Source organism: Tamandua tetradactyla, chromosome 10, assembly GCF_023851605.1.
Source record: "Tamandua tetradactyla isolate mTamTet1 chromosome 10, mTamTet1.pri, whole genome shotgun sequence".
Lineage (NCBI taxonomy): Eukaryota > Metazoa > Chordata > Mammalia > Pilosa > Myrmecophagidae > Tamandua > Tamandua tetradactyla.
In genome coordinates this window covers 47,861,031-47,885,518 of record NC_135336.1, presented here as the reverse complement: position 1 = coordinate 47,885,518, position 24,488 = coordinate 47,861,031, and the positions used below count along the sequence as shown (strand labels likewise).

Here is a 24,488-nt window from a genome sequence, read left to right as displayed (position 1 = left end):
AAATTCATTTGATTCCATTTTACAGGGAAGTTATTTTAGCACAAGAGTCAGACAATAAAGAAGAAGTTATCCGTAAGTATAATTAAGTATACAGAAAGCATTTAGAATTACTTAATCCCTCTAAAACTCCATTTCCTTGTCCATAAATTTAGAAGATTAGTCTAGAAGAGCTCTGAGGTTCCATTCAACTGTAAAATTCTGTAAAAATATTCTCCAGGTACAGACCTTAAAGGTTATTTTCCTGAGTTCACCATCCTTATTCATTCCTTTATTTTTTCACTCTTCCATTCTTTTCCATATACTCTTTCTTTGGTTTCAAAGTTCAAATATAATGGCCTTCACTTCCTCTCACCTGCCCTCCTTAATTTACCTTTCAGTATTGTTTATATGATATTTCCATTGTTAAACCTTGTTCTTTCTTTCAGGTTCTCTGAACCTGCCCCCGGCCTCCAACCCAGAGGCGGTTACCTCCTCTCTATATTGCCTGCCACTTTGTACTAACTGTATTATAGAATTATCTCACAGCATCATAATTATTCATTTTTATTTTTCTTACATAAAGCAGAGTTTTTTGTGTTGGGAACTCTTTCTTAGTTGTTTTTTCCTTTCCTGGGGCCCTGTCACTATGTGTGCTTATTGAATAAATAAATCAGAGTACTCTGGTCAGGGCTGATAAATATGATTTGACTGCCCAATACCATTCACTAACAGCAGTATTGCATAAACAATTTTACCTCCTGAAAAGAAAGCTGCTTCTCCCCCAACCAGCTTTAAAAGCATTACTGTTGACACTTCCGGGTCAAGATGGTGGCGTAACAACGTGCGCATTTTAGTTCGTCCTCCAGAACAACTACTAAATAATCAGAAACAATACAGAACAGCTCCTGGAGCCACGATAGTGACCAGACACACAGCATACCCCAGTCTAGACCAGCTGGATCGGCTGTGAGCACCCCCCAGAACCGTGAATTCCCAAAGCTGCGGTGGCCGGCACCCCTTCCCCAGAGGCCGCTTCCCAGAGGGGAAAGGAAAGGACTTTACCAGCAGCAGGAACTGGGCACAATCAAACACCAATTGTGGAACTAATTAACAAATTCTGACTACTAAAAATAGGCCAGTTTAGGTGAACCTGATCAAAGCGGAGGTTGTTCATTTGTGCCCTGGCGCCAAGAGGGCAAGACTGACAGTAAAAGGGGGGGAAAAAAGAAGGAAACAGAGGTTTTTGTGGCTGTGTATCTCCAAAGGCTTGACTGCCTCTAGATACAGTGGCAGAACTTTTCAGGCTGCAGCTGCCCCAGGCATAAGCAGAAATGAGCTCTTTGGGGGGCTTATCTGGAGACTGTGCCTTCCCCAGGGCAGGGGTGAAGCCCCACCCAGGTGGAATCCCTCCATCAAGGAATTCAGACACCAGGGCTTGGTAATTTAAAGCCATTAAAACCAGCCTACAACCTCTCCTCTGTCTCCACCACACCCCCAGCCAAAGTTAAAGGTACCACATCATCTTATGCTGGTGGGACCTGCAGTCAGACAAGCGCCACATACTGGGCAGGATAAGAAAAACAGAGTCCAGAGACTTGGCAGGAAAATCTTTCAACCTGCTGGGTCTCACCCTCAGGGAAAACCGACACAGGTGACTCTTTCTTCCTGATAGCAGGCCAGTTTGGTCTGGAAAAATCTGGCTGGGGTCTATAATGTCTAAGCAGACCCTCCTAAGTGTGTGGGGGAGAAAGGTACCATACAAGCAGGGCAAGAAACAAGAAAACAAGAACTGAAAAATTCTCTGTTAAACAAAACTTAAGCTAAAGGTCCAGATAAAGCTGAACGGAATGTCAAAGAACAGATAGACAACAAATTCATCCAGCAAGAAAACCCTAGATAAAAGAAGTGAAAGCAATCTCCAGAATAAACTAATTAAGGTAATTAAATGCCTAGACACCAGCAAAAAATAACAAATCACACTAGGAAAATTGAAGATATGGCCCAGTCAAAGGAACAAACCAACAATTCAAATGACATACAGGAGCTGAAACAATTAATTCAGACTGTATGAACAGACATGGAAAACCTCATCAAAAACCAAATCAGTGAATTGAAGGAGGATATAAAGAAGGCGAGGAAAGAACAAAAAGAAGAAACGGAAAGTCTGAAAAAACAAATCACAGAACTTATGGGAATGAAAGACACAGCAGAAGAGATGAAAAAAACAATGGAAACCTACAATGGTAGATTTCGAGAGTCAGACATAGGATCTCTAAACTGGAGGACGGAACATCTGAAATCCAACAAGAAACAGAAACTATAGGGAAGAAAATGGAAAAATATGAGCAGGGACTCAGGGAATTGAAAGACAATATGAAGCGCATGAATATACGTGTTGTAGGTGTCCCAGAAGGAGAAGAGAAGGGAAAAGGAGGAGAAAAACTAATGGAGGAAATTATCACTGAAAATTTCCCAACTCTTATGAAAGACTTAAAATTACAGATCCAAGAAGTGCAGCGTACCCCAAAGAGAATAGATCCGAATAGACATACTCCAAGACATTTAATAATCAGAATGTCAGAGGTCAAAGAGAAAGAGAGGATCTTGAAAGCAGCAAGGGAAAAGCAATCCATCACATACAAGTGAAGCCCAATAAGACTATGCGCAGATCTCTCAGCAGAAACCATGGAGGTGAGAAGACAGTGGGATAATAAATTATTAAAAGAGAAAAACTGCCAACCAAGAATTCTATATCCAGCAAAACTGTCCTTCAAAAATGAGGGAGAAATTAAAACATTTTCAGACAAAAAATCACTGAGGGAATTTGTGGCCAAGAGACCAGCTCTGCAAGAAATACTAAAGGGAACACTAGAGACAGATACGAAGACAGAAGAGAGAGGTGTGGAGAAGAATGTAGAAAGGAAGACTATGAGTAAAGGTAAAAAGAAGGAAAATTAGATGTGACATATAAAATCCAGAAGGCAAAATAGAAGAAAGTACTACCCATGTAGTAATAACACTGAATGTTAATGGATTAAACTCTCCAATCAAAAGACATAGTCTGGCAGAATGGATTAAAAAACAGGACCCATCTATATGTTGTCTCTACTCAAAGGACACGGGGCCAAGGACACAAATGGACATTTGCACACCAATGTTTATAGCAGCATTATTAACAATTACCAAGAGATGAAAACAGCCAAAATGTCCATCAACAAACAGTTGGCTAAACAAACTGTGACATTTACATAAGATGGAATATTATGCAGCTGTAAGACAGAATAAAGTTATGAAGTGTGTAACAACATGAATGGACCTTAAGGACATTATGCTGAGTGTGATTAGCCAGAAACAAAAGGACAAATACAGTATAGTATCACTGATATGAACTGACATTAATGAATAAACTTGGAATATTTCCTTGGTAACAGAGACCATCAGTAGATAGAAATAGGGTAAGATATTGGGTAATTGGAGCTGAAGGGATACAGGTTGTGCAACAGGACTGAATGTAAAAACTCAGAAATGGACAGCACAATATTACCTAACTGTAATACAATTATGTTAAAACACTGAATGAAGCTGCATATGAGAATGATAGAGGGAGGAGGGCTGGGCATAAAGGAAATCACAAAGAAAGATAAATGATAAAGATTGAGATGGTGTAATCTAGGAAAGCCTAGAGTGTAGAATGATAGTGACTAAATGTACAAATTAAAAAAATGGTTTTGCATGAGGAAGAACAAAGGAATGTCATTACTGCAGTGTGCTGAAAATAGATGGTACTTAATATTTTAAAATTTCAACTAATGTGTGAGACTAAAGCAAAAAAACATTTATTTGGTACAAATCTATACTTTGGCTAGTGCATCTCCTAATATAACTTATGTAGATAGTTGATTCAACACCTTAAGTACATGGAACTTTGTATAGGACATGAGATTTTGTTGGTTTGTCCAGGTGATGCCCTGATGAATCCCAGAGTGACTTGATCAGTGAGTGGAAAAGTATTTGCAAAGTCCCCTTTGGGGAATGGTGAGAACGGGGGAAAACTCAACTTCCCCAAGTTGAATTCTTGATATTCTCACAAGCAGTGTGGACAACCAAAGCTATAGGCTAAGCCCCCCATCTTGGGGTTTGTTCATATGAAACTTAACCCCACAAAGGATAGGTCAATCCTACTTAAAATTAGGCCTAAGAGTCACCCCCAAGAGAACCTCTTTTGTTGCTCAGATGTGGCCTCTCTCTCCAGCCAACACAGCAAGCAGACTCACCACCCTCCCCCTGTCTACATGGGACATGACTCCCAGGAGTGTGGATCTTCCTGGCAGTGTGGGACAGAAATCCCAGAATGAGCTGAGATTCAGCATCAAGGGACTGAGAAAAACTCTAGAATGAGCTGAGACCCAGCATCAAGGGATTGAGAAAACCTTCTCGACCAAAAAGGGGAAGAGTGAAATGAGACAAAGTGTCAATGGCTGAGAGATTCCAAACAGAGTCTAGAGGTTATCCTGGAGGTTATTCTTATGCATTGAGTAGATATCACCTTGTTATCCAAGATGTAATGGAGAGGCTGGAGGGAACTGCCTGAAAATGTAGAGCTGTGTTCCAGTAGCCGCGTTTCTTGATGATGATTGTATAATGATATAGCTTTCACAATGTGACTGTGTGATTGTGAAAACCTTGTGTCTCATGCTCCTTTTATCTACCTTGTCAACAGATGAGAGGAACATATGGAATAAAAATAAATAATAGGGAGAACAAATGTTAAAATAGATTTAGTTTGAAATGCTAGTGATCAGTGAAAGGGATCAGTAAGGGGTATGGCCTGTAAAATTTTTTTTTTCCTGTTTGTTATGTTTTTCTGTTGTCTTTTTATTTCTTTTTCTGAATTGATGCAATGTTCTGGGAAATAATCATGATGATGAATATGCAACTATGTGATGATATTGTGAATTGCTGAGTGTGTGTGTTGAGAATGTTTGTTTCTTGTAATTTTTTTTAATTAATAAAAAATTTTAAAAAATTAAAAAAAATAAATAATAGGGGGAACAAATGTTAAAATAAATTTAGTAGATTAAAATGCTTGTGAGCAATGAAAGGGAGGGGTAAGGAGTATGGTATGTATAAATTTTTTTTCTGTTTTCTTTTGATTTCTTTTTCTGAATTGATGCAACTTTTCTACGTAGAAACATTTCATTCTATGAAATGATCATGCTGATGAATATGCAATTATGTGATAAAAAAGAATGTTCATATTGTGTGTTAATTGGTTTTATTGATAAAATTAAAAAAAGAAAAAAGCATTACTGTTAAGATCTCACTTACATAATATTATATTGAAGGTATTTCAGCTGGATACATAAATGATGTTCATTAATGTACTCTTTACTGGACTGTTTTTAAAATGTCATATCTATAATCACATTTCAGAGTTCTTGGAAAATACCCCATCCAGTTTGAATCTAGAAGATATAGAAGACCTTTTCTCTCTGGCTCAGTATTATTGCAGTAAAACACCAGCATCATTTAGGAAGGTAGGTATAAGACAAGAAATGACCAAGTATTCAGTACTTCACATTTTATACATTGTTTCATTGTTTAACTTTGTACCAACTTCAGTTGAAAGACTCCAGGTTGTCATTCTTTTTCTTTGTTATGTGTTGTAGCTTTGTGTGTGTGTGTTTTGTTTTGTTTTGGTGTCAGATACCTTTCTAGTGAAGGAACAGATTTAAAGATTGCATGTAAATGGGCTAAGAACCATCTCACCTCTATTCTGAATATTATAGTTATTTCTAATCCTAGAAAATTTGACTATGAGACATATCCCCAGTTAGTGCCTTCTTCACTTTTAAAATTGTATAACAACTCTGCAAGTGAAATCATTGCCCTGTGTGGGACATGACATCCAGGGGTGAAAGTCTCCCTAGCGACATGGGCGATGACTCCCAGGGAGGAATCCGGACCTGGCACCATGGGATCAACAACAGCAATTCCATCCTGACCAATGGGGGGAAAGAAGTATAATTAATAAAGTGTCAGTGACAGAGAGAGTTCAAATAGAGTTAAGAGACTACTCTGGAGGTTGCTCTTATGCAAGCTTCAGGTTAGATAGACCTTGCTACCTATCATAACCTGCCAGCCCCCAACCAGGACCATTCCAGCCAATCCTAAAGAACAACTAAGGCAATGTATAAGATTCCACAAGGGTTCCATGCACTAGAGTAACTTTCCAGAAACCTACAACCTCCAGATGAGTCCCTGGTCCAGATAAGTCCTGACACCTAGCCCAGCCTCTCCAGAACATCAGATTGTTCCATCTCCCTACCCTATATTAGGGACAGACCCTTTCAGTATCAAAGATTTACAATTGCCATAACCCAAACAATCCTAAAGAGAGGTATGGAAAGATCAAAGATTATGGAGTTATACAGTGAAGATAGGATTTAACAAATGAATATGAATGCTGAATCATTAACTTGATATCTCTTTTAGTCTCCAGCATTTTAGAGGAGCTAGAAGTAAAAAACCTAAAATTGTGAAATTGTAACCCATGACAAAGTCTGAAATATGTTCTACAACTAATTGTGGTGCTGTGCTTTGAAATTTATAGCTTTTTTGTATGTATGTTATTTTTCAAAAAAAAAAGAAGGAAAAAAAGCAGTTGTGATGATGATAAAATATTTAAGCCCTCTAGCCTCCTAGAAGGAAAAATATGAACGGTTCATATGATAGCCCATGACAAACTCTAGGATCTGTCCTGTAACCACTTGTTCAAGAGTGCTTTTAAAACTATTGCTTTTTTATTTCTTTGCTTTGTATATATGTTATACTATACAATAAAAAAAAATTTTTTTTTAATTGTAGAACAAAAAAACAGTGAAGGATGTGTAGTCATCCCTCCTTTATCTATATGTCAGCCTTGTATAACCTTCTGATGTTGAGCTGTCTTAGAAACAAAAAAGAATCACTTAGCCCCCAGGAGACTTAGAACCTTCCTTAGACCAGGCAGGCACTTTCAAGAAAGGATACCAGATTAGAAACACAAATGGTGTGAGCTCTCTTAAATTAAAACTGCAAGAAGCCAGATTAGAAGCACAAATGGTGTGAGCTCTCTTAAATTAAAACTGCAAGAAGCAAAAGCTAATAGTGGAGGAGGCACAAAAGTACCATTTATAAAGCAAACGGGTTTGTCTGTGACCTCTGCTGTTCGTGACAGTGTTGTATTTTTTTAAGCATTCCACCATAATAATTGATAGTTGGTAAACATCATGTCACTAAAACATCAGGATTAAATTATGTTCAGTATAATGTATTTCAGAAGGCAAGTAAGGAAAATCTTTTAAACATTACCCTCAAAATCATTAATTAAAATTAGATTTGTATCTGGGACTAACTTCAACTATTTTATTAATAGTCTTATGTAGAGCACCTCTGTTCCCAACAGTGTTGAATAAGTCATACGGTGGAATAGTAGTTTAGAGTACTGCATGAAAAAGAAGTCTTATTCTTTTCTTTTCAGTCTTTTAATTGGAGCAGATTTTATTCTTCAGTCAAATTATCTGCACAGTACTAGCTAACTAGAGCAGGCTATATTACATAATTTATACACTTTATCTCTGCCATTTTTTTATTACATTAAAATATGAAGGGTTATGAGCACCCATTTTTAAAATTTAATGTGTAACTATAGGAGAGAGTGTAGAAAATAGTTTTGTAAATTTTTTTTGCCTTTTATTTTGTGTGAATTCTGACAGGGACTTTGTGGCACTTCTGTACATTTTAGCCTATAATATTTGAGATTATATGACCTGATCACAAAGATTCAAAGATGTTATGTGATTATCTTCGATCATGGTATAATAGGGATATTTTTAGGAAGAAAAGTTTGATTTTGTTTTTTCTTTATAACATTTAAAAAATCTCTTCAACAGGATAATCACCATCTATTTGGTAGTACTTTATTGGGAATTAAGGATGATGATGCAGATCTAAGCCAAGCTCTCTGTCTGGCTATCTCTGTGTCAGAGATCCTTCAAGCAAATCAACTCCAAGGGGTAAGTAAAGGACACCCACAGTTTGTCAGGGGACTCTCTTCTTTAAATGCAAGGAACCATCTTTTCCTCACTGTTCATTGATTCCCACAACAATGTGGCCATTTTATTTTTTTGAATGACAGTATGTTAAAGCATCTTTTCAGATAGTTTTCTCAACTTCCAGTTTGTGTGTTTTTAGTTCTCAGCAGTTTATTTTTGTAATTTTTTTTTTTTTTTTTTTTTTTTTTTTTTTTTTTTTTTAAAGGAAAGACAGAGAGAAGGAAGGAAGGATAGAAGGAAGGAAGGAAGGAAGAAAGGGAAACATCTTTAAACATTTTCTTGTTTTATTGTATTCTGTTTCTCCGTTTTTGTTACATGGGCTGGGGCCGGGAATCGAACCGAGGTCCTCCGGCATAGCAGGCAAGCACTTTGCCCGCTGAGCCACCGCGGCCCGCCCTATTTTTGTAATTTTTGACACTGATTTTTGTAAACTACCAAATATCTTTTCTCATATTTCAGCAAAACAACTGAATGTGGCTTCATATGAAGTACTTAAAAGAATAAATTTACCATTTAACAGTTACATTCTGGGGAATTATACAGCTAATTGAATTATGTAATTTAGTACATTAAGTGTGTAGCAAAGGAGAATTGAGACAATTTGCCATAATTGTCTACCTGTTACTATCTGGATGAAAATCTAATGGGCCAGTTTGACCAGCAATATTTTTCACATATATGCTCTTTATTACTACTGTTCCAATAGTTAACCATAGACATATGTATGTATTATTTGGAAGGAAGGTAGAGAAATAGACATGTGAAGGTAGGCATTTTAATAATAGAGTGTCCTCATTTGAATGTCTTAATATTTGTATTGGTTGTTCAGAATTTTAAAAAAACAAGCGTCTTAACTTTTTTCTTATTAGAATTAGTATTTAAAAACAAATGACCAGGGTGGGCCACCGTGTCTCAGCAGGTAGAGTTCTCGCCTGCTATGCCGGTGATCCGGGTTCAATTCCTGATGCCTGCCCATGCCAAAAAAAAGCAAATGTCCATTGACTGATTGTATACCATATACGGATTGTATGTGTGTGAAGTTTTGTCAATAAGAATATTTAAAAAAAAAAAAAAAAAACGAGAACATGTAATACTATTTAAAGGGATCCATATCAGATTCTTCCCTTTAAACTGGCATTGTAGACAACCATTTCTTCCCTCACTATTAAGACTTTTAGCTCTTGTGTGGCTTCAATTAATTGTTGATAAGGTTTTTCATTATAAATGTGGACTTCTTTGTAGAAATAAAAATAGTATATCTAGATTTTTAAAAATTTAACTATATAGTTTTTTATAGTGCCTAACATGATACATTTAAAAATTGTTTAATTCCACTATAATTTGTTTTGTAGCTCAAATCTGACATTATCCTGCTTCATATTCTAAGACTTTTCCCATTAAGGGAAATATATTCAAAATGTTTTAACTGTTTAACATGAAGAAAATTATTTAGGATAATTTCTTATGTCTGTGCTGATTGAGTTCTCCTAATTCTAAGTGAGATCCATTTTTTTTAAATCATGTTTTCCCTCCTTTGGTTAATTGTTAATATTTTATTGGTAATGTGAACTCATCACAAATTCTAGTATGTCAAATATTATTTCCTTCTTAGGAAGGAGTCCGATTCTTTGTGGTGGATTGCCGTCCTGCAGAACAGTATAATGCTGGGCATCTATCAACTGCTTTCCATTTAGATTCGGATCTGGTTAGTATAAATACTGATTAAAATTTTTAAAAAGAGTAAGAGAGGAAGTAATCTTTTTCTTTAGCCCATAAATAAATATACCTGTCCCAGATTGGGGATATTTCTCTTTCTCTTTAAGGAGGGAGACTTTGCCCTTATTAGAAATGTGTTGCTCTCAGATTTCCTTTTCACCCATGACACCCTTTTGGCATCATAAAGCAAAGGCTTATTATTGCTTACCATTGTTATGTCAGTAAATTCTAAACTTCTTACTATGAGCTACTGATATAGCACTTACCACTGTGCCTTTTACCTAGTAAGTACTCTGTATATTAGCTCTTATTTTTAATTGGGTAGGGATTCTAAAAATTTTTACTATAAGCCATTTTTTTCATTATGAATACTTATGTATACAATAAATTAATATTTAATATGAGAAGTATTTGACATATAGATACTCAGAAAATGGTGGTTGTTATAATTACTATCCTAGGAACATTTTAATCAAAGGAGAGGAAAAATAATCAGACGCTGTGAAAGATGCTTAGAGCCCTTGATAGAATGGAGACTTGACATCATTTAAGCTCCTCTGGGGTCATTAGAGCCTCAGGGAATGTTGCGAGAAAACTCATGGAAAATGGAAGTAGAAGGACCCAGAAGTTTGGGCACTGTATGTGAGAAAGGCTATGCAAGAATGTCTGCACCTTGAGATGTGCCTTTTTTCTTGATTCCTGTAAGAAAGATTTACATTCGTTTTAAAAATTTACTCCAGTGGTTCACGAGTGCAGCCTTTAAAAAAAAAAAATCAAGAAATAGCCCCAGAGTTAACCACTATCATCAGCTTGTTTAGTCATTCTGACCTTTATTTAATGTGTGTATATATATATATATTTCTGGTTTTGCCAGTTGCTTTTTCACATAACAGTTTCTTGGAGATCTCTCCATTTAGGTTTGTTCTTATTAATGGTTGCATAGTAGTCCATGGTATACATATATAACATAATTTATTGCCTTATTGATAAACATTTGGGTTATTTTCTGTAATATAGTACTGTAATGAACAGTACTATAGTTAACAGCCTTATTCATACTTTCTAACTGATACAAATATTTCTATAACATAGATTCCTAAAAATAGAATTGTTAGATTGAGGGGTATAGACATAAAAAAACGTTACTAGAGACTGCTGTATTGCCTCTTAAAAAGGCTGAACCAGTTTATATTTCACAACCGTAAGTGAGAATGATTACTTCATACCATCAACATTGACAGTCTGTTTTACTTTTACCAGAATGATGGATGAGAAACAGTGGTAATTTCAAGTGTAGTTGAGCATTTTTTTCTGTGCGTGCTGTTTATTCGCATTGCTCTTAGAAATTTCTCTTTTACACATTGTTCTATTGGATTTTCATTTTACTTTTTATGTAGCCCCATTATAGTAGTAGTTTAAAAATTTTTGTAATTATTACCATATTTGTTTTGTTGAGAGTAGGAAATAGATTTTTTCATCTTTGTATCTCCAGTACCTAGAATAGTGCTGATAAATACATGGATAAATGAATGACTTCTACTATTTCTGCCTGTCATCTAAGAAATACATTATTTGCCATGTAAGTGGGAACCTAGCAAATATAGCTTGTTTTGACATCTTGTTTTTAGTCGTAGACCCTTGTTTTTAGTCGTAGACCCTTTCAACCAGTGTTAAGCTCTTCTGTCATGATACCTAAGGATACTGTAGCTAGTTGTTTGTCACTTCAGAAACAATGAACAATATCAACAGACATTTTTTTCTAGTAGAGAAGTATTTTCTTTGCATAGTTAAATCTGTGACATTTCAGTTGTTCCAATGTATTGTAGATACATTTATAGTCATTTCTTTTCTACCCCAGGAATTTTATTAATAATAGCTTTTTTTCTTTTTGCTTTCATGGTGGCTATTTAAATGGTGGTATCTCTTTTTGGAAAGATATTTCAAAGTTTTCAAAATGTATATAAAACACAGGCTTGCCAAGTTTTAAAATTTTTTTAAATTGTCTAGATGCTTCAGAATCCATCTGAGTTTTCTCAGTCAGTAAAATCCTTGCTCGAAGCACAGAAGCAATCCATTGAATCTGGCTCTATAGCTGGTGGGGAGCACCTCTGTTTTATGGGCAGTGGCAGGGAAGAAGAAGACATGTATATGAACATGGTCCTGGCACACTTTTTACAGGTATGATTTCAGTTTTACTCAGTTACTGATGTCACCTTTAAGAAATTCTCGTAGGTAGTTTTGTTCTTTTATTTTCATTGTCAGATTTATCTGTGTTTGCTTTAAGAGCTTCTGGGTTTTGTGTCTTGCCAAAAAAGTTCTTCAGATTCTTTTTTATTTTTCTCAGATGCTTTCTTTGGGTATGTGGTTTAAGTGTTAAACATCTGGAATTTATTTTGGTGTTGAAAATGAGATGGGAATCAAAAAAAAATTTTTCCTGATAGCTAACCAGTTGTATCGTGAATTTGAAATACCATCTTTTAAATATAAAACTGGGGCGGGCAGTGGTGGCTCAGTGGCAGAGTTCTCGCTTGCCATGAGGAGACCCAGGTTTGAGTCCCAGAACCTGCCCATGTCAAAAAAAAAAAATATATATATATATATAAAACTGAACTCCTCTATACATTAGGGTCTATTTCTGGATTGTTTTGTTGCATTTATCTTTATGTCTATTCATGCTCTAGTATTTTTTACAGTAATTATATAATATATTTTAATATCTTCACCTTGAAATGGAATATTATATGTATTTATTTTTTATTCATGACATTTAACCACTTTACCTTCTTGTTTTGAATGCTGTCTTCAGCATTCTACATAACTAATTTTATGCAACCTGTCCCTCTTCCTTTTCCACAGTGCCTCATTCAGTGATGTGCCTTTTCTTTATAAAAATAGTTGGGTTTTTTTTTTTAGCTATTTGGTTTTTTATGCATAAAAATCCTCACTTTGTATGCTCCTGTACTGTGGAATTAGGGATAACATGGTCATGGTGTTGCACAAACACTCAATTTGGATCCTTTTCTATTCACATTGTATTTTACTGGGGAATCAAGTTTCAGAAAATTAGTCTAAACATCCTCATTCTTAAAAGAACAAAATCAGAGAAGAAACAGGGTATTTTGGGGATAATTTTAACCTTATTAAAGGAAAGATTTTAGAAACTTATACATAATAACAAAAATAGAGACCCACACTAATTTTATTCATAAATTTAACTGACCTATTTTTAAAATGCTCTGGTTTGAACCATATTCAGGGCTATCATTTGGTAAGACTTCGGAATATGTGAATTATTTTTTTATGATCCAAGTTCTTAATGTGGATTCAAATTCTTAGAAAATTTTTTCCGTATGTTTATCTTGGAAAATTTAAAACACTCAAAAGTAGACAGATCTGAACTGTATAAACTGTATAAAGATATAACCACATTATCATTATCACACTTTATTATAAAAAAATGTAACGAGGGTTCAGGTTTCTCTGATTTTTCTCAAGATCCAGAACAAGACTTCCCTTTGGTTAATATCTTTTAAATCTCTTTTAATTTGTAGATTCCCTGATTGACTTTTTCCCTTGCAATTTATTTGTTTAAAAAATCCAGTTCCTTTGTCTTATAAAGTATCCCGCATTCTGAATGCTGATTGCATTCACAAGGTGTCATTTATGAGGTTCTATCCTTGGTAGCTCCTGTAGACTGATAGTATGGGGTCCTAGGATGTGTTTTGTGTATTTCCATCAGGTGGCAAATACTGTCCAGATGTCTTTATTGTTTGTTCATCATCGTTTAGATCCTTTTTTTTTTTTTTAGGGATTTGCAAAATGGTAACATTCTTTCATTTCTTCTTTAGTAGCTAGATTATCTCAATAAATATTTTGAAAGCTTTTGAAAACCACTCTAATTATGTCTTAAATTCCGTTTAATGGATACTTATTTGACTGTGTATCTCTCTACTTGGGATTATAGTAAAAAAAAAAATCACAGTGTTGTTAATAGCCATGAAGTTGTCTCCTTTCTGCTACTAAAGCACCAGACCTGACAGGGCGAATGTATATACCTTTCTGAGCAAAAGTACAAATTGTTGGGGCAAAATAGAGTCCAGAAATTTAATACATAACCATTTATTACATTTATAAATATTCATAGAACTATCAAAAGTTTCAATTAAATTGCATTTTGGAATAATTTTAATTTTCTTTTCCATTACAGAAAAACAAAGAATATGTGAGCATTGCTAGTGGAGGATTTATGGGTAAGGCTGTAACTTAATTCCTTTGCTTTTGCTTTTCAGTGCTGATTATATTGATTATCAGCAGAACTGATCTGGAATGACCAAACTGGTTAATGGTAGGCTCTACTATCTTTGATCTTTCAGTAAGTACAGAGGAAAGACAAGGCCAGAGAACAAACAGATAACAGATAGACATTGGAGACAATTGAAATGAGTAAATATTTGATGAAAGACTATTTAAATAAGGTGTGTTCTATTATCTTGCATAATCTGCAAACTGATATCTCATATTCCAGGATATTAGAATAATTGCCAGGGTCTCTGAAAATTTGTGAAGGATTAGGTCTGTATAATGAGGTTAGAAAAGAGCCTGTTTTACATTAAGAAAAACAAAATACTGATTTGTAAATGCTGGGAAAATTTCACAGTAAAATCAAAACACATCTTGAAGGTAACAAAACCTTGGGTTTTGATCATGAAAGTCTTGTAAGGAATAAGTCGTGACTTAATATGTATTTTTTTCTGTTTTAATTTAGAAGTTTTGTAGGTTAGGATTTATTCCCTCTTGGTCTTTGCTGATTTTATCTCTTATATATCATGCCCTGATAACTATCTTTGAAGATATACAGATTGATATACAAAAGAGATTATTTTAATAAGTAGCATTAAGCCAATATTAGCCCCAGAACCCAGTGTTATTTGTTAGGAATCCTGATAACATGATACAAAACCTGGTTATTAAGCTTCTTGTTCTCAAAAGTATCTGAAAACCATTCTTCTATAATATAATCTAGATTTTAGGAACTTCTTTTTTAACTATGAATTCTTTCTTTTACTGGTTTCCATTAGCAGTTTATGCCTATACCTGTTTCTTTTTTATGGGGAAGATTGGTCTCTTCTTGTGGTATAACAAAAGCCATTATAGGTTTTCTATTAATCCTTTATGTAAAAAATGCTGAAATTATGTGTTGACATTTAATGATTACCTTTCAAAGGGGAAGATATCAGCGTACATAGTTAGGGTCAAAGTAACTTGTCTTTGTACAGGGAGCTTCAGAAAGAAGGAAGGGAAGCAGAGAGGAAGACTTTATGAAACCTGGAACCCTTTAACTCCTTTACAAACGTGCAGAAAGAGACATCTGTGATCATGTCTTTGGATCCTTTTTCACTTAGCTATGACATGTTTATAATACTTCTCTGGTAATGAATTACTCCAAAGTTAGTTGAAATTTCAAGTTTTATTTTATTTTTCTCTCTCTTGTTTGTTTTAAGCATTGCAACAGCACCTGGCAGACATTAATGTGGATGGACCAGAAAATGGATATGGCCATTGGATTGCTAGTACCTCTGGTTCAAGAAGCAGTATCAATTCTTCTGTTGATGTAAGTGTGTCACCAGAATTTGTCACCAGATTTGGGTTAATGCCCAGAAAAGTTGATTAACTACTAAATCTCCACCATGATAGAAATGAAGCCAAAGTATTTAATTTGCATACAATGAAGACTCTTATATTGCAGAGTTAATGAAATGATGCCGGGAATCTTCCAGTTAGTTTGGGCCTGCATAATATTGGGCCCATGGTCTCATTCCCTGCTTGCCATGTCTGTATCCTTTTCCCACCACAAATTTATGTGATTAGAACTTTAGTTGGCCCACATTTGAGAATGGCCCAGGCAGAGGAAGATAGGAATCTATTGCCAGTCCCATTATATTAGATTTGAGTGAGGTGTATTTATTACTGAAGGATTTTGCTGTAGTCGATTTTACAGATTGAATCATGACTTTCAAAAAGATGTGATTAAGTCCTAACCCCTGGTCCCATGAGTGTGACTCTCTTTGAGTCAAAAAAATATTTGAAGATTTTATTTGTTAAGATGAGGCCAAACTGGATTCAGGTAACCCTAATCCCATATGGCTGTATCCTTATAAGAAAAGACAGTTTGAAGATGGAAGGAGAAGATAAAATGTTCATGGAACAAGACAGAGATTGCGTTATACCACAATTCAAACAACGCCATGGTTTGCTAGCAAGCCTCTGCCAGAATCCTACAGACTTCAGAAGTATTACCCTAATGACATCTTGGTTTCAGGCTTTGAGCTTTCAGAACTGTAAGAAAATAAATTTCAGTTATTTTAAACCACCCAGTTTGTGATACTATCATACAACAAGCCTCAGACATTAAGATACTTTTTGGTACTGGGAAATGGGGTGCTGCTGTCAAAAAACACTTAGAAGTCTGGAATTGACATGGGAATTGGGTAAATGATAGAAACTGGAAGAATTTGGTAGAAAAATCTTAGATTGCCTTGAAGAGACTGCTGGTATAAATATAGATGTTAAATGTGCTTCTGGTGAGGCTGTAGAAGGAAATGATGAAGGTATTATTGGAAACCAGAGAAAAGGTAGGCCTTGTTATAAAGTTGCAGAGAGATTTAGGTTGAATTTAGGGTAAATTGTACTTTGTGTGCTGAGAAGGACATGAATTTTGGCCAGACTGTTATGGATTGAATTTTGTCCCAAGAAAGATATGTGTAAGTGCTAACTGCCATGAATATGACCCTATTGGAAAATAGAATCTTTGACGATCTCATTAATTAAGATGAGGCCAAACTGCATTAGGGTCTACCCTAATGCGACTGTGACTGGCATCCTTATAAGAAGAGACAATTTGGCAACAGAGAGAAGAGTCCATGTGATGGAGGCAGAGATTGAGTTATGCCACAAGCCAAAGAATACCATGGATTGCTAGCAAGCCTCTGCTAAAACCTACAGACTTTAGAGGAAGCATGATCCTCCTAACACTTTGATTTTGGACTTCTAGCCTCTAGAACCGTGAGACAATTAATTTCAGTTGTTTTAAGCCTTAGATAACTAAAAATGAATCCATTTTTCTTTTCTACTTTGGAAATATTTAGATAATAAAGCTTTTTTAATGCTATTTCAGGTCACTTGACTCAGATGTCATTAAATCACTTTTCAAACGTGTAATAGGCCGTGTCTACTAATAATGATTCTTTAATATAGAAATAGAAGGAAAACTATAGTACAGGGTCATGGTTAATGAGCATGGATTTAGAAGTCTGACAGTCATCTCCATAATTTAATTTCTTTTTGATCCCCAGGAATCTGTATAATCGAAATAATAATTGAACCCTCCCTATGATACGAGGATTGAATGTGCAGGTGTATGTAAAGCATAGTACCTGTCACATAGGTAATAGTAGCTTTATAAAATTGTAACTCATTAGATCTAGTAATGGAAGGTGGTCTTCAGCCTGTAAAATGAAGCAAGTTATTATAAAATTGTCAGCAGACAAGGTTTTTCTTGAGAATTTTTTTCCTCAGCCTCTGAGATACCTCTAGGTGTCTAAGAGCTCTTCATGTGAAATTGCCATTTATTTAATGCACAATTCCTGTTTTCACTTTTGCTAACTAAATAATATCCCACTGTATGAGTATATTATGGTTTAGACAGTTAGTCCCCTTTTGTTGAATATTTACATTGCTTCCAGTCTTTTTCTATTACAAAAGCTACTGCAATTAATTTGTATCATAATATATTTGCATAGGCCATGATTATGTAGTCCTAGAAATGAATTAATTTGGTCAAAAGAATACTTACTAAAAATCCCTAGAGGGTGGGCCCTGGTGGCTTAGTGGCAAAGCTCTTGCCTGCCATGCCGGAGATCCGGGTTCGTTTCCCTGTGCCTGCCCATGTAATTAAAAAAAGAAATCCCTTCGAAAAAATTACCAAATTGCCTTCTAAAAAAATATTATTCTAATTTATAACCCTACACAAAGCATTGGATAGTCTCTCTGTTGAGGCTTTCTGTTAAATTGGAATAATGGGCAAAAGATAGGAACATTTTAAAAAATTTTGACACGTTTCAAAATTTGCCTTCTAGGATACATCAACAGTTCCATAAAGTAATTTAGGAATTATATTCATATCTATTATATTAGCTTCATCAGGGAAACATTTCTTCACAAATTAGATATCTATATGAGAGTGTTTTTGAAAACAAAAATAATCAAGGATGAAATGTTAATAAATTTAGCTTCATGAATGGTACTCTGATTATAATTTTGCTTATTTGTGTAGACTAGCCTAAGTTAAGAAAGATCAATAACTTTGACAATTTCTTATTAATTGGCCAATTCAGATTCCGTACACATATTTGCAATATTTATCCTAATTTTTCTTCTCTATCTTCCATTCTTAAAATGGTTGCACCTAGATAACATTTAGTATAGTGTGTCTGCTAATGATTTGTAGAACAGTTACTCCATCAGTAATCTTGTTTTCTTCTTTTAGGGTGAATCTTCCAATGGCTCAAATGATAGAGGAATGAAATCACTGGTAAATAAAATGACTGTTGCTTTGAAGACAAAATCTGTTAATGTCAGGGAAAAAGTTATTAGTTTTATTGAGAATACCTCAACTCCTGTGGACCGGTGAGTTACTTATACAGTATGAATGTATAATGAATAATTAAAATTGAAGAAAAGTGTCTTGTGGTACATGGTAGTTGAATTCAGTGTGTTTTAGAAAAGGGTCATAAAGTATATTTTTTATTAAATTTGATAATTTTCATTATAATTGCAGAGAGGTACTTTATTGTTGTAAAATTGGTCAACAAAGATTATTCTCTCCTTCCCATTGCTCACAATGAGACACAAATAATGACTCTTCCTCTTATGCTATTCATTTAAACAGCATTCCACTCTGTCTTTTACTTCATATAGTAGCTGATTTCCAGTGTCAGATGGTGGGAAGTCATCGTAAATGTGTTGATCTCATAGCAGCAATTTCTTCCTCTGTACCAGGAATTTAAAACCTAAAAAGTTGCTTGTGAAGTTTAAGATTTCAGATTTCCACAGGATTTTGTTTGCAGAATGTGAGCCAAATTTTCCAGTGAATTATAAATAAAGGGAAAAGCTAAAAACTAATAAGAAAGTTTAAGATTATCTGTTATATAGCTCCTTATTGTAACACTGAGTGTATATTTTTTCCTTCCATGTTTTTAACCTAATTGACCTTTCTTGTTCCTAGAGTTCAGATCTAACTTTATAATTCCAAAGCAGAAGAATTTTTCTCTAAGGAAGCTTGATCTTGGAAATAGTTTAATAGTAATTTAATTTTAGTTTCATGTCTTACTTACATTATCTTTGGAAAGTGGAAATGTTTGACTTTAAGAATTGAGGAATTTGCTGTTTGTCACTTTTGTTAAGCATGTCGCATATGCATACAAAAGTACATTTTTTCCGTTTAGTAAATAGCAAAGAAAATGATAGGTTTCACTAATCCCACCAAAATTACCTAAAATGGTCAACCGATAAATAATATTGAAGTATTATTTCAAGCTTGAAAGATCTGTTTACTCATTAATGTTGTCTGCTCTCAAAACTTTAATCTTTTTACTTTTGGTTTTTGGTTACTAGTGCATTCTTAATGAGAATATGATTACTGCTACTTTTAGTAATGTGCACATGTAAATTTTTACTTTAAAATGCATTCATTTTATTTTAAAATGATTCTGGTGAGAGCTCTAAGTCTATTGTCATTGATAAAGAATCACTTGAAACTTACTTTTCTTCATTTTTCTTTGTACTAGGGATGATTAAAACATTTTCTCTATAATGTTGTACACTCTGAGTTAGAAAAGCTGATTGTACTATTTTTTTGTTATAAAGTTCTTTCATTTTTTATAATCATTTTGTTCTGTCCTCTACCCTGATTTGCTTTAGAATGTCTTTCAATCTTCCTTGGCCAGACAGAACATGTACAGAGCGGTAAGCCAATGAGTAGAGAGCAGCTTTAGCAAACCATCCTTTTTCTTTAGCATGCCTTATGCTGTCTGTAAGCCTTATGCTGACTTGGCTCAAATTTCATTTCAAATTTAGCCATTTCAGATGCTAAAATTTGCTTTGGGTAGTGTGCCATCATGATATTTGGTGTTTTTCCCTTTGTTTTTTGCTCGATCATTTCGATGTTTTTTCTTGCATGCTTCTTTATATCTCCCATTCCTCATAAATTCAAGTTCATTCAAACCCAAGAAGTTCAAAGCCGGCAGTTTTTATTCTTAGACAGAGAAGATACAGAAAATATATAGTGTCTGAGTTGGCAAGATCTTAGTTTTGGAGACCATTTACATGCATCTCCTGCCTCTAACAGTAGAGAAAATTATTGCACCATGATTCAAAATTCTTGATAATTTATGTTCCTTGTGTAAATTTATAATATTTTTAGATTTTTCTTAAAAAGATAAATGTATTTAAGTTGCTGAGTTGGCATATAAAGATCAATTCCAAAGAATCACAGTTCTAGGATTCTACCTTTGGTTTTTCTTGAAAGAAATTAAATCATAGTAGACTTGTTAATGTGTAATCCATCTCTTCTTTGACCCCAGTAAGACAATAAGGTTTGGAGTGCCAGCCATTAAAGAACAGAAAGATTGTGTAAGTTTGAAGTTTAAAAATCAGCTGGACCTTCATTAGGATGAGAAAAAGAACTTTACTAACTTAATAGTTCTATTAAGCTTTACATTTTATACTCACAGAATTTTTCTGAAAGTTAAACTTAAATCCATCAATTATAGTAATACCTATGAACATTTAAAGGGAAATTCTAATCATACTTTGTAAGTTAAGCTTTGGAAAAATGTAGCCAACATTTTCTCAGATCATTTAAATATTTTTAGTGACGAGATATCATTTTTTAAGAATAATAATTTACTCTCTCATTTTTACCAAAGTTTTTGTTTACTGTGACTATTTCAGCACAGTGCCAAAGGGCTTCTATTATATTTACCTAAGACTGTTTAAAGATAATTGCTTTTTTTAAGGTAATCTGTGAAACCTGGTGAAACTATTTGGTAAATACATCTGTTAATGCTTTGGATAAAAAAGTGTTGATAATGCTGCTTTTTTAGAAAAAAGTCCAGCCATTGAATTTCACTGATATTTAGCTAGTCTTTTAAGAACTATCTCAGTAATCTTTGGCATTCTTGTTCATAAAAAATTTGCATTCTCTTATAAATCCAGATCAATAATAAATAACTTGTTTGAATTATCTCTTTATTCCCTACTTACTTTTAATGTAAGAATTTATGTGAACTGTCCTCTTTACTTCCTATGCTATAGCATTTCACTGTGCTTTAATATCAGAAAAGAACCAGTAATTTTACCTCATTTAGAATTCTTCCATTTATGTGGCACTGCATTATTTTTAGATAAAACTATTACCTTTAACTGCCTTTTCTGAGAAAGCTGGATCTGAGTTTCAAAGGTGTTTTATTTCTTTCATTTTCTATCTCTTTCTAATGTACATAGTTTGATATCTATAGGATAATTTTATATTAAGATATGTTTTAACATAAAATCAAGTGATTTTATAATTTTTAATTTAATCTAGCTTTAAGCTATGTATTAGTTATCTAACTTGTAATTCTCAAAAACTGTTATATACTAAACTCTTGTTTGTTGTTTTATATTGAGGAATGGTGTTTTGGGAGAAGTAAAGTCTGTTTTGACAAAATTAAATCATAATTTTTATTGATATATACACATTAAAGATTACTTAAAATATAGATTTGATCTCTATTTCCTGGAAAAAAATTAATTCTGAGATAAAGCAAAGACATATAAGTTTTTTCGCATGAAAATATCACTTGAAAGTAGAAGATTCTGAGTGTCTTTATATATGACAAAGAAAAAAAAGCTAGAGACTTCTTTATTAGTAGATAATCTTAACTGAACCTTATCCTTTACAAATAATAGAACGCTGCTTCCCCAGAAAAATAATATTTCATTGAAAAGTTTTAATTTTACTTCTTGGTTTTTTGGGTTACCTGGAAAGTAATCAGGTATAAATTGCTATTAAAAAGAGAAGTCACACTGCTGTAGAATTAATCAAACTTGAATTTTCTTGTTGTTTATGATCTGCCACTCAAAAAAAAGGCAGATTAATTTCATGGTTTGTTTATATTTATGCAAAAAAGGTACTATCTTTTTAGTGACTAAAACAAAAGTACAGTAATAAAAAAATAGGAAGAACCGTAAGACTCTTGCACCTATATTAGAAACCTTAAGGATTCCTACTGGAATTTGATACTTGTTTCCATGATCTGTTTTATCTAACATTTATGCTGTATGTGAAGCATTATTCTAAGAGCTTTACAAATATAAACTGATTTAATTTTTACAATCGTCCTGAGAGGGTAGATACTGTTGGTATCCCTGTTTTACAGATGAGAAAACAGAGGCCCTGAGGGATTAAGTAATTTCCCTTAGGTCACACAGATATAAGCATTGGCTTTATAATGAATAATGAAATTGTTTAAAACATCAGTTTACAGACTTGAGAATTTTCAGACTATCAAGTTCTTTTTCCCTTTGCTAACATGATTGTCTCATCTTCTTTCAATTTCCTTAACATATCTACCCTAAAACCATGGGTGGTACATGGGGGAGGGGGGAGAAATACATACATTTGTTTGTATATTCAAGTGATGCTTTATGAAAATGTTTGATAACTTCTTAAGTGATGATTTCCTCACCTAAAATTCCTTGAATTTAGGCATGTGAGCAGTAGTGACAGAGTGGGCAAGCCTTATCGTGGTGTGAAGCCTGTTTTCAGCATTGGGGATGAGGAAGAATATGACACAGGTGTAGTAAATACATTTATCTATAGATTGCTTTCCTTATTCACTGTGAGTGATTACAGAGATCATTCTGGGACTACCGTAACAAGTGCTTTAAAAAAAGTTAGAGAAAGATTCTGTGTTGGAGAATTGGAGAGCCTGTGACTTGCTATTAAGAATTTGGTTTTAGACAGCTGAAATTTGTGATGCACAACTAGAAATTGAAGCAGAAGTGTTAATTAGGCAATTATAGGGGTCCTCAAATGAGAGAAGTCAGAGCTGGTGATAATTTAAGTAATTATTATTGCAGTAATAGTACTTAAAGCTGTGGGATTGAATTTAAATCCCCTTGATCATTCATCTTGGAGGATTAGTTGTGAGATTGAAGTCTAGGGAGTTCCAAAATTGAAAACATCTGAAAGGAGCCTTTTGAAACTGAAGGCAGAATCCTAAAGGGCCACAAGATGGAGATACTGTGCCAGGAAAATTTGTCATCTAAGGGGTTGTCTATATTTTTAAAAAACTTTGGCTTATAATCCTCTTATTCAGGTTACCCTGATTGATTAATCATAATTAATGTTGACTAAATTATATATTGATTTATAAACAAATCAAACAGTATGTAAATGTACAAAATAAGAAAAAATATCTCCCAAACTTCACCTTGCTTTTCTTCTTAGTAATATATGTTGTCTATTTTCCATTTCCACCTCTATACTTTCTTGTTCTATATTTCTATCTCTTTCTATCATACAAATATACCATATTTTATTTAACCAGTCTCCTTCCAGTTGACACTGGAGGTTATCCAGTTTTTTTTCTGCTTCAAATTTCAATGGATATATTTACAAATATGTATAGACAAACTATTGTATGTCAATAGGAATACATTCTTAGCAGCGAGTTTCCTGGATTGGAGAGTATTATATTTGGTGTTTTAATAGACATTGCAAAATCATCCTCCAGAAAACTTACAGTGAGGTAAATGTTATATTTTGGATTGTTGCTTTTTCTCTGCTTTTCCTTTCTTGTCATCTTAATGATATCTAACGGTCTCTGTCTCTCCCTTATCATCTCAACTCTTTCTGTTGTGTTGTTCAATTTCCTTATCCTTTTAATTCTGTTTTATCCTTGTAACAAAGGGAAAAGAAGAATGGATGAATAATTATGATATATATATTATACTAAATTACACAGTAGTGAAAATGAGAAAACTAGAACTAAATGTGTATCAAGGGAGGGAGCAATTGCAGAAGAACACAATTGATAGTCTACTATTCATTTAAATTTTATTTAAAATATAAAGCAATACTGTATGTTATGTGGGTATATTCATGTATGATTAAAATGAGGGTGTGTATGGAACGGAGAACACCGAATTCACTTGGTGGGATAGGAAGGGGAATGCTACTTGGGAGAGAGATGTGAAGGCTCCACTTTTATATTTTAAGCTGGAGGCAAATTTATGGGATTTCTTTTCTCATTAAATTTCGTTATATTTCAAAATATTTCTTTAAAAAGCTAAGGAAAAAACATTTATAATTATTAACTCTAGCAACTGGAGTTCCCCTTTCTTAAATTAGAAAAACAATGAATTAGAATGTTTTATATTTCTCTCAAGAAACAAAGCTTAATTTATTTACAGGATTGATTTTATTGTTATTTTCCCTTGAAGTCAGGAACCAGCAATAGAAAAAGAATTCTGCCATCTTTAACCTCAAGATAGCTGCTTATTATTGGATGAGTCAGCAGTATCTCTGCAGACTAGTCATAGGTCATAATTATGTGACTTATATAAAAGAAGTTGAGATTTCCCAAGTAGTTT

At 34.0% G+C, this 24,488-nt stretch overlaps 1 protein-coding gene across 3 annotated transcripts in view; it reads left to right on the top strand.

Moving 5' to 3' along the window:
* TBC1D23 (TBC1 domain family member 23) overlaps positions 1-24,488 on the top strand; it is a 70,190-nt gene that overhangs the window by 38,601 nt on the left and 7,101 nt on the right. For 2 of the 3 annotated variants that reach the window (XM_077118599.1, XM_077118598.1), the window contains 10 exons: positions 26-72; positions 5,413-5,516; positions 7,914-8,036; positions 9,688-9,780; positions 11,799-11,969; positions 13,999-14,041; positions 15,293-15,402; positions 18,337-18,476; positions 19,770-19,814; positions 22,600-22,688. In XM_077118599.1, coding sequence (XP_076974714.1) covers positions 26-72; positions 5,413-5,516; positions 7,914-8,036; positions 9,688-9,780; positions 11,799-11,969; positions 13,999-14,041; positions 15,293-15,402; positions 18,337-18,476; positions 19,770-19,814; positions 22,600-22,688 — 965 coding nt within the window. The remainder of the gene's footprint in view (positions 1-25; positions 73-5,412; positions 5,517-7,913; positions 8,037-9,687; positions 9,781-11,798; positions 11,970-13,998; positions 14,042-15,292; positions 15,403-18,336; positions 18,477-19,769; positions 19,815-22,599; positions 22,689-24,488) is intronic. The other variant, XM_077118600.1, reaches the window with a different exon arrangement.